At 33.0% G+C, this 14803-nt stretch overlaps 3 protein-coding genes across 3 annotated transcripts; 1 reads left to right on the top strand and 2 right to left on the bottom strand.

Annotated features, from left to right (window-relative positions):
* Window positions 1-6058: 6058 nt before the first annotated feature.
* On the top strand, window positions 6059-6591 carry LOC17881336. Its single transcript, XM_023780344.1, is given in 2 exon segments — window positions 6059-6073; window positions 6220-6591. Coding segments are annotated over 2 exon segments (387 nt in total).
* Window positions 6592-9446: 2855 nt separating this feature from the next.
* Window positions 9447-10703, bottom strand: LOC17884212 (putative F-box/kelch-repeat protein At4g11770). The gene has a single exon (XM_006289726.1). The coding sequence runs from the start codon at window positions 10701-10703 to the stop codon at window positions 9447-9449; it is 1257 nt and encodes a 418-aa protein (XP_006289788.1).
* A 2747-nt stretch (window positions 10704-13450) lies between these two features.
* On the bottom strand, window positions 13451-14176 carry LOC17881979 (FAS1 domain-containing protein SELMODRAFT_448915). Its single transcript, XM_006289755.1, has one exon. The coding sequence runs from the start codon at window positions 14174-14176 to the stop codon at window positions 13451-13453; it is 726 nt and encodes a 241-aa protein (XP_006289817.1).
* Window positions 14177-14803: the final 627 nt, after the last annotated feature.

A 14803-nucleotide genomic window follows, 5' to 3' on the forward strand; every position in this document is an offset into this window, starting at 1 on the left:
TACATAATTGATCATATCATCAAATTTTAAAAAATTATGTAATTTTAAAATATAAATAAAATTTAAATAAATAAATAATTAAATATTTGTTTGCTAAAATCATGCGAATAAACATTCTAAATCACATAAATTTCTTATTTTCACATATTAAATGGGGAATTTCAAAAATACCCCTTTTCCAATACCACTTTTTAAAAATACTCCTCTTTCTAATTTTATCAAAAACTCACAATAAAATTTGAAATTTATCAGAAAATATGTATAAACTTATATTTATATACACAAATTATATTTACATGTGTGTAAATTTATATATATATTTCATAAGTACCGTATAAATACCTTTTAAAAATCATATAAAAAGCTTATAAAAACTGTGTAAACCTTTTAAAAACCTTATAAAAACCATATAAATGTCGTTTAAAACCTTTCAAAACATTCTAAATATTTGGATTTAGTCTCCCAGTAGTAATGATGATCTTGATGTACCTTATCAACCATATAAAAGTTTATAATTTTTCATACTTGAAAAGGGGTATTTTTGAAAATGAATAGAAAAGAGGGTATTTTTAAAAAGGGTACACCAAAAGGGGTATTTCTCAAAATTCTCTTAAAAATATTCATATTCAAAAATCAATCTAGCAATTATAGCACAAATGATATCTACAAAATTTATCATTAATTCAATTAGTTAATGATTTTTATTTGGTCAAACAGTTAGTTAATGATTATTCTAAACTTCTTTTTCTTATTAATTTCACACAATCTTAACAAAATAAATCTTCATCCATTGAAAATTTGCATATCATTACTATCATCAAATATTAAATAATTGTTTTATCAAATCATAAACTACATTTTGAGATTATAAACATATAAAATTTCTATAAAGATTAAAACTAAATAACAAGTGGATGTATCATATTTAAATGATTTTAACGACTTATTACCAATTTTTAAATAATAAATGGATTATATTTTTCATGATTTAATCTAATTAAAAACAAATAAAATGTCAAATTGGTATGATATAAATGATATAATAAATAAATATCTACAAATATTATCTCACATATACGTACAATTTTAAACTATCATTGACAAAGATGATATATAAGTTTTGGATAACCGGTTGAAATAAAAAAAATTGGTAGTTATATTTAATTATCAAAATCTCAAAATATTGAACAAAATTCAACTTTGGGACGTATAAATATCTACTTTTGGACGATTATATGAAATTTTACATATATTAAAATTATATTTAGTTACATGTAAATTGTGTTATTTATTTAAAAAATATATAAACTTATAGGAATGGATACGATACGGGAACATATAATTCAAAAACAAACATTATCTGAATTATTTCTCATAAAAAAAAAAACATGATTAGATATAATTGTTATGAGACACGGTCATAGAGTTAAATTCACTTTCAACTTTCAAATATAAAACTACGAGTACGATACGGGGACATGTAATTTAAATTGGTAAGTTTAATTTACACTTTCCTATTTATTTCAAATATTTGGACATGAAATAACAGGTACAAGAAGATAACATATACTTCGGATAACAAAACTACAATAAATCCATGTATTAAAAAAAATATAAATACCTAAATCTTTAGAAAACAAAAAGGCTAAAACATGAATCTTTGAATTGAAGAAAGTAATGAGAAATAAAGATGAAACTGAAAGATCAATAAAATTAAAAATCGAACAAGGAATATTTAAACGAGGAATACGGGTATCCTGTCTAAATCTTTTACCAAGTTTCTTATAATAAACATTGGCAAATGATTATGTTTTAAAAAGAAACGATTACGGGACAGAAATTTTATGACAGATAGAAGACGGGACGGGACGGGACGGGTCAGGACGAGACAGAAAGGGACATGACAGGTTTTCAATTCTAAACTATACATAAAACAATTCAAACTAAAGCCAAACCCAAATCCGATTTAACATCTCTAAGCAAGCAGTTAGAAATGTTTTGATTAAATAAAAAAATAAACATGTAATATCACTTATTATCTTCATTTAAATTATTTTAAAATTACAATTTTAAAATTTTATTATGTAATACAATATCTATATTTTACAACTATATGTCTATATATAGTTTATCAAATAAACTCATAAAACAAAATTTTACCAAAATAGCTTCTACATAAAAAATCGTAATTTTGTAAAAATAACCCCGCACGTACGTGCGGGTCCATCACTAGTGTGTTTTTAAAAATCAGTAACCAATAACACCAAACTTTAAAAGAGTTTAATAAAATCTTGATTGAATAACAAGTGATTTTACATAACATTTGAAGTCTTTAAAACTCTCTATAAATCACTAACCAATAACCACCCCTAAGTAGGCATGACCACGGTTACGGTTAATGCGGTTATGGTTAATTAACCACCGGTTAACGGTTATAATTTTTTAACCATAACCTTAATCATTATATATACGGTTAAGACGGTTACGGTTATATACGGTTACGGTTAATTACGGTTACGGTTAAATACGGTTACGGTTATTTGATGATTATTATAATATTAATATTGGAGATAAAATTTTATGAAATATTATTTATTTTACAAGTAAAAAATATATCTGATTTCAATTATTTATAGTGAATTAGTTAAATCTGTGTATTGTATACAGTTATAATATAATTTATTTTAAAAATTTAAATATGCGGTTAACCGAACGTTTAACCGTACGGTTAACCGACGATTAATTACGGTTAATTATGGTTACGGTTAATTAACGGTTACGGTTATTATTATTTTTTAACCGTACCTAATTTACTTTTACGGTTAACGGTTACAATTTTTAACCGTTTTATACGGTTACGGTCCGGTTACGGTTGATAAACGGTCCGGTTACGGTTAAAAATACGGTTAAGGTAAGCTTTTGGTCATGCCTACCCCTAAGTGAACACACTACAAAATCATGTAACAACAAAAACGATAGAGAAAATCAAAGGAACAAGCAAGTAATGAGAGGAATAAAGGAACCAAGTAATATATGAAACTAAGCAGAGGAATTAAGGAAGCAAATAAAAACAAAAATGCACTAAACATAAGAATCAAGGAAGCACAAAAGCAAGCAATGCGCTAAACAGAGGAATTAACGAAGCAAAGAAAAAAAAACAATGCACTAATCAGAAGAGAATCAAATAAGCAATCAAACAGGTTGACCCAAGAAAAACAAAAAACATTAAACTTGGTGAATCAAGGAAGCAAAGAAAGAAGCAGAGGAGGCAAAGAAGCAAAGAAAGAAGCAAAACAAACAAACAATGAAGTTAGTATACTAAGCAGAGAAGGAACCAAAGCAAAACAAGTTAAACATGTAAGAAAGAAACGATGAACAAATTAAAATAATCAAAGATGCACCAAATATTCATGGAATGTGAATGCCTATGTGTATGTATGCATGTAATGTATGTACTAAGTATACATGCATGATGCAATAATGTATCCAAAGATTCAAGATGTTGACTGAGATCACGCTACTGAGGAACTCAAAGGAGAATATTGTTTAAGTATTTGAATACTTTTCAACAATAATCACTTCATATGCTTAATATTTACTATCTAGTTTCAAAACTACTAAAAAAAATTAGTGTGATCAAGATTCAAGAACATGACCTGCTTTTTAAAACACTCGATGTAGACCCTATGCATTGTATGGTGATGTGTATATCTGGCACTGAAGTATTACTTCATGGAAAATAAATAAGAAGAGAATGTGAATCTGCGTCGCTATTGAGATGATGTAAAACAAACAGATCTATGTATTATAGATGTTCTAAACAAAATGATTAAAATGCCAACTTACAAAGTGTTTTGTAGAGGCTCAAGCTTTTTAATCAAAGATACAGTTCTCCCAGCAGCTTCCACTCTTTGTCACTGTTGATCAACAAAAAAATGAGTTGATAAGAAGGCATGTATACTAATAATAATCCTTTGTTAGTTTAGTTTAAACCATGAAGATTTGTATCCATTATCTGAAAACAATCCAACAGATGTCATAGCATAAATAATGAATTGCACACGTACACCACGGATTCATAATTTAATATTTTTTTGGTTGATCATTTTCGTAATTGGTTTATATAGTGCAGTTTTACACGTGTTTATTTCATTTTAGTTTAATGTAATTTTATGAATTTGTATTATAAGTAGATTCATAGATATATATATATATATATATTTTGTTGTAAAAAAAATGAGAATTTTTGAGAAATACCCCTTTTGGTGTACCCTTTTTTAAAAATACCCCTCTTTTCTATTCATTTTCAAAAATACCCCTTTTCAAATATGAAAAATTATAAACTTTTATATGGTTGATTAGGTACATCAAGATCATCATTACTACTGTGAGACTAAATTCAAATATTTAGAAAGTTTTAAAAGGTTCTAAACGGCATTTATATGGTTTTTATAAGGATTTTAAAAGGTTTACAAAGTTTTTATAAGCTTTTTATATGATTTTTAAAAGGTATTTATATGGTACTTATGAAATATATATATATAAATTTGCACACATGTAAAGATAATTTGTGTCTATAAATATAGGTTTATACATATTTTTTTGGTAAATTTCATATTTTACAGTGACTTTTTGATAAAATTAGAAAGAGTGGTATTTTTAAAAAGTGGTATTGTAAAAGGGGTATTTTTGAAATTCCCCCAAAAAAATTATATTTTAACTTAACCCGTAAAAGATTTTAAATATAGACAACCCGTAAGAAAAATATAATCATATTTGTGTAAACTCAAAACCGTTCAATCATATTTATGTACAGTATTATTATATTTTAAATTTTTAGAGTTAAAATATTAATGATACTTTAAATTTTAGTAGAGTTTAAATATTATTAATATTTTAAATAATCTATAAAACTTAAATTAAATATTATTTGCAGCTTTTAAAAGTTTTAATATTTATAATATTTTAAACTTTTTTAAAAAATAAAATTTATAAAATTTTGAAACTTTTTAAGAGTTTTATTTTTTTTTTAATTAAAGAACTAGATTAAACTGAAGAAATTTTTTAATTTGAATACTTGAGAAATCAAAGTTCAAGCTCATTTGTAGTTGTGAACATATTAGTCATATTTATAAAGAATTTGAACTATTGTCTAAAATTTTTTACCTTGTGTAGACGTTGTACATATATTTTTTCCTTTATCGATTGAGTTATATACGCCAGTTTACAAAAACTTAAATTGCAAAATGTGTGAAGTCTTTTTTATTATAAATATATTTTAAGTAATAATATAAATTAAAAATAAATAAGATTATATAAATATATTAGAGAGAGATCCGATTTATTTGAGAGAGAAATTGTTTTGATGTAATACATATTTGTTTCCATTTTTGTGATTTGCTTGTGATTTAATTGCAAAATTTACTTTTAAATTTTATTATTTATTTAAATGGCAAGTGCTTGATTATAAAAATATTACAAAATAAAAAGTTATAACCTAAAATAGATTTTAATACAAAATGTACTTACAGAATGTGGTGTACCTAAAATGCACACTCCAAAATATTTATACAACTCAAATAAACTAAAAGAGACATTTTTCTATTAATTCAAGATGTGTTAAGATAGCTTTATCTGATTTATGACAACAAGTGGTACAACTTTCTCTGCTAGGACTAGCATATCAAGTTTGGTATCTGCAATTTGCTGTCTCAACTAATTTTAAACCAAAAATGTTAGATTAATATTATAAGTAAACAAAAAATCTACAAGCGAGCAATCATGGAATAAAATAAGCAAGTACACAACTAAGCAAGCAATCATGGAACACACAAGGTAATGTTTACTATTTAGATGTAAGTATTTTTTATGGGTAATGTTTAGAGTTTTTGTAGTTTAGAAATTAGTTTTGCGTGGTAACAAAAAATGAATTTTAGTTATATAGTATTTTTTATAAATATGTATTTTAGTGGTATATTGAAAAATAAAACTTATACCATTTTAATGGTATTTATAACCATTCCCCCTAATTTTTTTGCTTCCTTCCTTTCAGTTAAATATGGTTACGCTTTTTGTTTGTGATTTAGAAATTAGTTTTGTGTGGTTACGCTTTTTTTTATTATCTATTAACATTTAGATCATGCAGTAAAACATAATATCATCCTCGTCGCTTCCGTCTCCATCCTCGTCGCTGCCCAGTCGCTGTCGCTGCCCTCATAGGAGAACTCCAATCCGTACGGTGCGCTGAAGAAGTTGGAAGAAGAGGCTAAAACGATCCAGCAGGAAGATGAGCAGGAACACCTAAAGTTGGTGAAGAAGACAATGGAAAGGAAGCTTCAGGCAGAGTACTGGAAGAAGAAGTGGGAAAAGAAGCGTCAGGGAGAAGATTCAGAGTTAGAGAGAGGACCAATGGTGACAGACTAGGAGATGGAAATCTGGGCTAAGGAGGAAGAGGATGAAGCAGAGAAAGAAGATGGAAAATTTTGGGGCATCAAGGACAAGATATCCCACTGGGAGGAGCAGATAATCCTCTCTACCACTGCCGCCAAGTACTGGGAGTTGATGTATGGTTATCTAGGTTTATCTAATTAAATTTTTACCAAGTTTGTTTGGATTTTCCGTGTTTAGTTTCAAGAGTCTGTTTTCTTTACTTCTAAAAGTCTGTTATCTCTACTTCAGGAGTCTGTTATCTCTACTTCCAAGAGTTTGTTGTCTCTACTTCCATGAGTTTGTTGTCTCTACTTTCATGACACTGTTATCTCTCTCTCTCGTTTGAATATCTAGTTATTATCCTTGTATCTGCTTAATCGTATGGGTGATCCCTTGCTCTCACGAGTGTTTTCACATCGTTTAGGCCGGTGAGTGAGATTTCTGCTCATTGTAGTCACCTCCAGGGTTCTTCGCACCTGGAGAGTACCAGGACCCGTGTTCCCCGACCTATGACCCACAACTCAAAATGAGCCTTGCGACGAGACGCAGACATTACCCATGATGCGGTGCCCTCATGTCCATCCGGGTTGGGTTAGGGGAACATCCAAGCGATGATTGCCTTCGCAGATACAAACGCGCTCACAAGGCGCACAATAAGAATAAGACCAATAGAGACTTCATAAGAGACCATTTGAGCTGCAGATCGTAATGCTCCTAGAAAGGCATATTTTGAATATAAAGGAGTTCAAGTTACCAACAATTAACGAGTTGATCATACCCTTCTATGAACCGTATGAGCACGTTCTCCCTCACACCTCACCGCGCTTACGGCTCTATACCCAACCCTACTTGCTCTAGACCCCCCGGTCCTCCCTTTCTACTCCTCGGTAAACGGGCCGTGGGAGCAAGGCGGGAGACAAAGTTCCCTTTTGACTTATAGAAAGCATCTCTCCTTTATTCCTCATGACCGAACCCGCCACAAAAATCACAACATAATAAGTTGTTCTTGCCGGGAGAGTAGCGTCTGAGACATCTTTATATGAGGAGGAGGCTTCGTCGTCTGGCTCATTCTCGGAATCCAAAAATCAAACTGAGACAAAGCGGATTGTTTCAGTGACATATCTAATCAGACTGAATAGAATTTGATGAGCTGTCACCATCATTCAATTCACATCAATTTAAGCAGGCAAGAAGGGCGCGGAAGTTACCGTTTATAGAATGCAAGCAAGGTAGCTTGCCTGCCAAGACGATAGGAGAAAGGGAGAACTGACCGACTTGCATGTGTTAAGCATATAGCTAGCGTTCCTTAGTCTCAATCAATGACCTTTTCCATTTTAGGTGAACGAGGGTTACCGACTCTACGACCTTGCAAGGCACAACAATAGAGCTCTTTTGGCCTGTCACTTTCTCAATCGAAAATGCAACAGTAAAGATTCTTGTGCTTCTTTATGTAATTTCAGGATTTATTTTCGTTGATCGGATCGAGCACATAGGAATTTTTCCCTAAGTCAATTCATTCTCTTTGGCTGAAGTCAATCTTCATCAAGACAGTTGGGTCAAAACCTACTGCTCAAGTCTAATAAATGCCCCGTTCACGAGTAGGTAAAGTCGAGATCAATCAACTGGGTTCGAAGACTAGACGTCTATTTCACTATCCCGCTTTTGTCTAAGAAAGTCAGATGCCTATGCGGGATCACTATGAACTTGTTACACGGTCTGAAGCGGAAGCGGCTATTGAACTGTTGGGGGGATTGGATCAATCATAGACACTAGTCGGTAAACCCGGTCCATTGTAGGTGCTACTTCTTGCTCTTTTGCCCCCATTTCTATGTGATTCGCTTTAGAACCGGGAAAAAAAAGTCAACAACAATCAATCAGTTATGCCTCTCCTCTTCCTACCTCTCTAGTTGGCTTGATCTTAGACTCCACTACCAGAGAAGAGCCCTTGTGTCCCTAGCTAATGGATGCATCTTCCATCAGTGCTCCTTCCTCTGATGTCACCGCTCGGTCAACCGTCTCTGGAATTTCTGACTTTTTCGGTTCTAAAGCCACTCCTCCCGCCATCTAGTGGATCTTCACCTGCCTAGGATTCTGACTCTCGAACGGGGGAAGGCAACCTATTAGATTGTTGACCCGACCTCAGACTTCGTTTTAGGCTGAAGTAATTGGAGGCTCATTACCCGATATGCGTCTGGAATTCGTTTCACCTACCTGGTAGATATGTGTATTTGACCTCTAACCATACCTTTGCTATATATGCTCCAACCATGATAATGATATCGATTGGCCGGTAGCAATTGGTGCTTATTTCGGGGATTCAACCGATATGGATAAACCACTTCTGCCTTTGTCTTTGCCTCATACACGGTCTAACTCAAACTTATACTTTGCTATGCTTGCTTTGTTAGTATAGCAAAGTTTCTAAAGTTGTTAGTGCGTAGTCTGTCTGCTTTAAAGGAAGTCGATTTATTGATTCGACCTTCTCGGATCGTCGTCGGTCCTTTTTGATTGGGCTCTCATGCCCGGCTAGACGATAAGATCAAAGTCTTGTGTGGTTACGTTTTTTTTTCCTTCTGGCCGTGAGACAAGTGCCGGCAAGACCCAATTGAGCTCAGCCGTTTCTCGAGGTAGCTTAGATTCTTCTTCGATTCTCGTTTTGATATTCTCCGCCTCTTGATCACTTCTAATTGCCTATGTCGCTGTCGTCCCTCTCCTCCGTCCGCCTCACTGCCTCGCTGCTTGTCTATATATAGTAGCACCTCACCTTCGCTGTTCGTCTCTCTGCCTCGTTTCTTGTCTCACGTAATTCTCATTCCCCTCTCTCGTATAGTCGTATTAAACCAGTCTTCAACAATGTTATAAATTTTAAATTTTCTTTATGTATTCATATAAGTCAAAGAAACCTCAACGTTATTATGCTTTAAGCCTTAGAAATATCACCAGTCATATAAAATAATTAAAAACAAAAATTAACTATACAACCATGTTCAAGAAATAGCTCATATAGTGTTTGTTCATCAAACAGTAGCGGTAAGAACTTCCACAATATCATATGGTTTGGAAAGTTTAAGCACAGTGTCACGCCACATAATCTTCCCATAAATCTCTTCGTTTTGTCTTTCAAGCTCAATCTCAGCACAACAAAACACCTTCTCAGCAAGCTCTTCTTCCTTTTCCCACGAAAGCATAAGCTTTCCACCATAATCCACTAATCTTATATGCCTTGGTAGTTTAGGAAGTTTTTCCAAACCTTTCAAAGTTCCCTTGGATCTTCTCTCGGGGTCGTACCACCAGATCCTTGTACAGAACTCGTAAGTATAATAGATTAAATTATCTATTACACAAGAAGAACAATTAGAGTAATTCAAATCAAAAATTATATCCAATGATCCTACCACATCCCATCTATTTTCTTTGGGGTCGTAAACCACACTTGCCTCCCATGTAAAAAGGTAAAGTTTTCTGTTGGTCGCTATGCTTCTTAGTTCAATTCTCTTGCACATGTCCGCGTAAGGGCATGGCAAATACTCCCATATTTGGGTTTCCGGATCGAAAAACTCGATCATATTCGAGGAATCTAGATTTCTGCAGCCTTTCACTACATATATTTTCCCATCAAGAACGTTTACTAGGGGATGTTTTCGAGCCATCTGCATGCTTGGAGCTTTTTGCCAAGTGTGAGTTCTGCAGTCCATGAGGTGTACGAGCGTAGAAGAGTAAGAAGCGTTGCCGTATCCACCAATCATATATATATTAGAACCAATCGCTCCACGAGGCCACCCAAAAGGAGGATAATAATTGCAAGTTGGAACTGAGACCATACTATTGCCCATACTTAACGTCTTCTTCTCTTCATCATTAATAGTGTGATTCGGTTGTGGTCGAGAGCAGCTAATGAACCCTCGTAAGTTAAGGTAAGGGTTAAGATTAGGGCTACAGCTATGACTAGGGCTAGGGCTACAGCTACAGCTAGGGCTAGGGCTAGGTTTAGGGCTAGGGCTAGGGCTAGGGCTAGGGATTGGAGTTGATCTTCGGCATAAAGTGAACCAACGTGGCTTGGTTTCAGAACTTAAACGTAAGCACACATATAGACACTTCTCAGTGCGTCCCAAAAGCGTCCGGGTTTCGTAAAGCTCAAGTGATGCAACGAGAGAACATAATCTCTTGGAAACTAAGGAGAGAGTCGGGTAGTACAATCTTGAGACACGAGCTAAGCAGTTCAAAAGTATATCATCAGGTAGATGAAGCAAATCAATCGGTGAATTCGTCGCCATAAGCCAAAAACGCGTAAAAAGTAATTATTCAATCACGGAGAGCTTCGTGTTAAGTTATATATTGGTAGAATTATATATTTCCTAAATCTAGTTGTATATATCCAAACTTTTATTTCCTAATACCAGTTCTATTAGGAAATTTTCAGGTAAACCAAATAATTATATTTCACGATCTCTCTAATTACACAAACAGTAATAAATGTCTATTTTCCTAATTCTGAATTACTTCTATGTATCCAATTACTTCTTAAAAAATCTATACTCTCAGTTCACCCTTTTCATAATTGTGAACTGTAATCATGAGATATGTACAAGGTTTAATATTTAAAATAAACTAGATTTTAACCCGCGGTACAACATTTCTAAAATGTATTCTTTTTATTAATTTTGTTTGGTATACAACAGTGTACAACTATATTTTGATTGTTAATTCTATGATTTAACCCATAGAATATTATATGATAATTTATTCTTTATATAATTTTAATTTGATCAAATTAATTAAATAAGTATAATATTTAAAATAATGAAATGATATTGACATAATATTCGTTTACATAGTATAATTTTATACTAAAATATTTTGTGAGTCATACTATAATAGACCACTCGTAAAAATATCTATAATCATAATTATGTAAACTATAACATGTTCCATCACATGACCCGTGCTACACAATTATCAACAATCTTTTAGTACATCCATTTTTGTATCGTTTGAGTAATATACATCCGTTTCTAAAAATTCAAATTGCAATAATATAAATTTTAAAAACAAATAAGATCAAATAAATATGTTGGAGAAATATTTGATTTGTTAGGGAGAGATTTTAGGAAATTTATTAAATGTAATAAATATTGATTTCTAATTTTGCAATTTTATTATGATTTAATTATAAAATTTATATTAAACTTTTTTCATTTAATCCAATGGCAAGGGATTAATTATGAAAATATCACAAAATAAAAGGGTAGAACACAAAAGGTACTTCAAAAATGTTAATATAGATAACATATATAAAATAGAAAATACATAACATATCTATGCTGGTTAAAAAACATATTTTATTTTATTTTATTGATAAATCACACAATATGTGAATTCAAACTTATTTAATTACACACACTAACAAAATTTGCACAAAAGTGATTTGTACTTATTTAGTATTGTTATATATATATATATATATATATATATATATATATATATATACATTTACTACCAATTTTTATTCAATGAATTTTTAAACTTGGTGATTTGATGATGGTCTTACACAAGTATGGCTTAATCTTTGAGACAAGGATATGACTATTGGCAGGATCAACCATGAAGCCTTCATCGGCGATTCCCCGCCACGTTTAATTTTCGTATCCACAATAAAATCTGCAGTGGCATTCTGGTTGTCCTTTATTGGGTGCAAGCGTCTTTGGCCGGCAAGTACCAACCCCGCCGGTGGATTTCTTGTTACATAGAGAGCCACACAATTCCCAGTCACATTTTCCACCCTTGGAAGCATCTTTTAGAACTTCAAAACAAGTACTTTGTCCCAACGTTTCCTTCACCATCACCCCTAATTGTACGTAGTAAAATATTCAAGACGGACATAAAAATTCATCAGTTTCTGATTTAACACAGATTTTAAAGTTTCATATGATTGTAAATATAAATATACAAACCTATAAAAAGGATGGTGAAGATAACTACAATGGTGGCAGAGGGTTGGCTTGATTTCTTCATCTTATATGCCTTTGAACGAATTGATGTTTATTTTTTTTTTTTTTTAATATTTTGTTGTCAACGAATTGATGTTGTTTTTGAAAAAGATGTGAACATATACAAGTTTATATAGGGAAAGTTAGATGTGTCTATTTTTGTTTTATACATTTTAATTTACACCTCCTGAAAACTTGGCTCTCCATTGGTTCCAATTTTGTGCTCATCATCTATTAAGGGAAAGTCTTAATTAGAACCACACCAATTATATCTGGTAATCACACCATTAAAGTTATAAAAAAATGAAGAAAAATATGGGTGATTCTATTAAAAAGGAGAAGATTTTACAAAATAAACATATGAACCAATCAATCCGTCTTAAAATTTGTTGAAACGATGTAAAATCTCAAAAAGATAAAGAAAGAAAGAGAACATCTCTATAAAACAATTTTTGGAAATTACATAACTTGCAAGGCTTAGGTTTTTCAATGTTTGGTTTCTTCTCAGTTCTCACCGTTAAGCCTTGTTCTTATTCATTCAAAACCTATTCATGTTTTACACAACTTGACCCTTCTCTACACGCACATTCATGCCATTGTGAACCTCTTGACCCAATCCAAACCATAGACTCGTTAAGTACTCAAACCACAAGAACCAACCAAGCTACATCCGAATCAAAAATATCACTTCTTCATATCACCAAACTGAGTAGATGTGATGTAAAAGCTCAAGAAGCCAACAAGACTTTTACCAACTCCAACACAATAACAATGACTACTTTTATAGAAAAGATCGATTCTTTCACTAATGTGAATTTTTATAAGAATAAAAAAATTCTTCTTCATATTTCAAGAAACTTGTTATTGCTCAATACTGTATGTAACACTATACATTATGTATAGAATTTCACAAAATCTTGAAAAGAAAAAAACTTGAGTCTAACAAATCTTGAAAATAACAAACAGAGATATTTTTCCCGCCATAAGTGTAACCTCGACGGTTTATACGCCGGGAACGTCGCCGGAGTAAAGAGTCAGAACAAAGCCAGAGCCACCAATGGAAGCAAGAACGAGCCAGTCGAGTAACGTGCAGTGAACAAAGAAGCAGAGGTCTGATTAGTATCAGTACCGTTCTCAATATTGCCGTTATGTCCACGGGGACGGCGGCGAAGAGGAGGCCAAGGGCGGAGACTATCAGCAAAAGGCGTATCACCTTCGCCGTAACGTGAGAAATCAAGCGTGGAGGCAACACCGTGAATAGCAATAGAAGAAGTGATGAAAAGATCCGGTTCAGAGACAAGAACGCCGTCGAGTGTATAACCGGAAACAGAGTTGTTAGTGACGAGGATTGAGTTTCCGGGGAGAAGAGTCGGGAGACGAGAGAGTGGTTTCAAGATTCGGAGATCGGTGAAGGAGAGACGTTGAGGCACGATGTGATAAGCGACGGAGAGACGACGGGGGTTATAATTGTCACCGGTGGAAGCAGAGGAGGAGGAGGAGGAGGAGACGTCGGCGGAGTCGAAATCGCTCGGGATGAAAATGGTGGCGGAGAGAGGGATACCGAACTGGTCGTCGACGGCGGAGAGGAAATCTGCAGCCCAGCCACGGAAATCTCCGGCTCCGATCATTGCTTCGATGATTCTGTCTGCGTGTTGGTGATCTTGAGAGGTGAGATACGGAGGAGAAGCGGCGGAGGTGAGTAATGTCACGGTGGTGGTGGTGATGAGGAAGAGGAGAAGGAGATGGCTTGAGGTGGCCATCGGAGAATCAAAACGGCGGTGAAGTCGTAACAGAAAGAGAGAGAATCTTTTCGAGTTCGTTAGGATTCTGTTAACTATGAAGTAAAGAACTGAGTTCTTCTTTATATACCTCATTGGTTAAAATCATTGTGGAGTAAACCGGTTTAGTTAAGTGATAAACCGGGATTTATGATGTATACATTGAAGTAGCCAAATCTAATTTTATGTTTTTTTTGGTTAAAAAGAAGAGACTAACGTCTCCCTTATTATTAAACTAAAAACTACAATTGAACATGTCTCGAGAGATCGTAATCTCCTAGCAACATCGTCCAAAATAGAAACCATACAATTAGGACAAGAATGCAATAAAAGTAATCCCAAAGGATGAGAAGAAGCATTGTTTGACAAATCATCTGCGAAACGGTTAACTTTCCGATACACATAAAAGATTCAGACTATCCAATCCTACAGAAGAAAGTTATAGCACAAACATATTAGAAATGACAGGGATGAGTATCACTTATCCATGTAGTTAGAAATCCAATCACCAAATATGAATTTACTTCCAGCTCCAGTGTTATGTGAGCGAAGCATATAATAATTTAATGTTATGTGAGCAAAACATACAATAATTTTACATGGGTAAAT

This window comes from Capsella rubella, unplaced genomic scaffold, assembly GCF_000375325.1.
Source record: "Capsella rubella cultivar Monte Gargano unplaced genomic scaffold, Caprub1_0 scaffold_6, whole genome shotgun sequence".
NCBI lineage: Eukaryota > Viridiplantae > Streptophyta > Magnoliopsida > Brassicales > Brassicaceae > Capsella > Capsella rubella.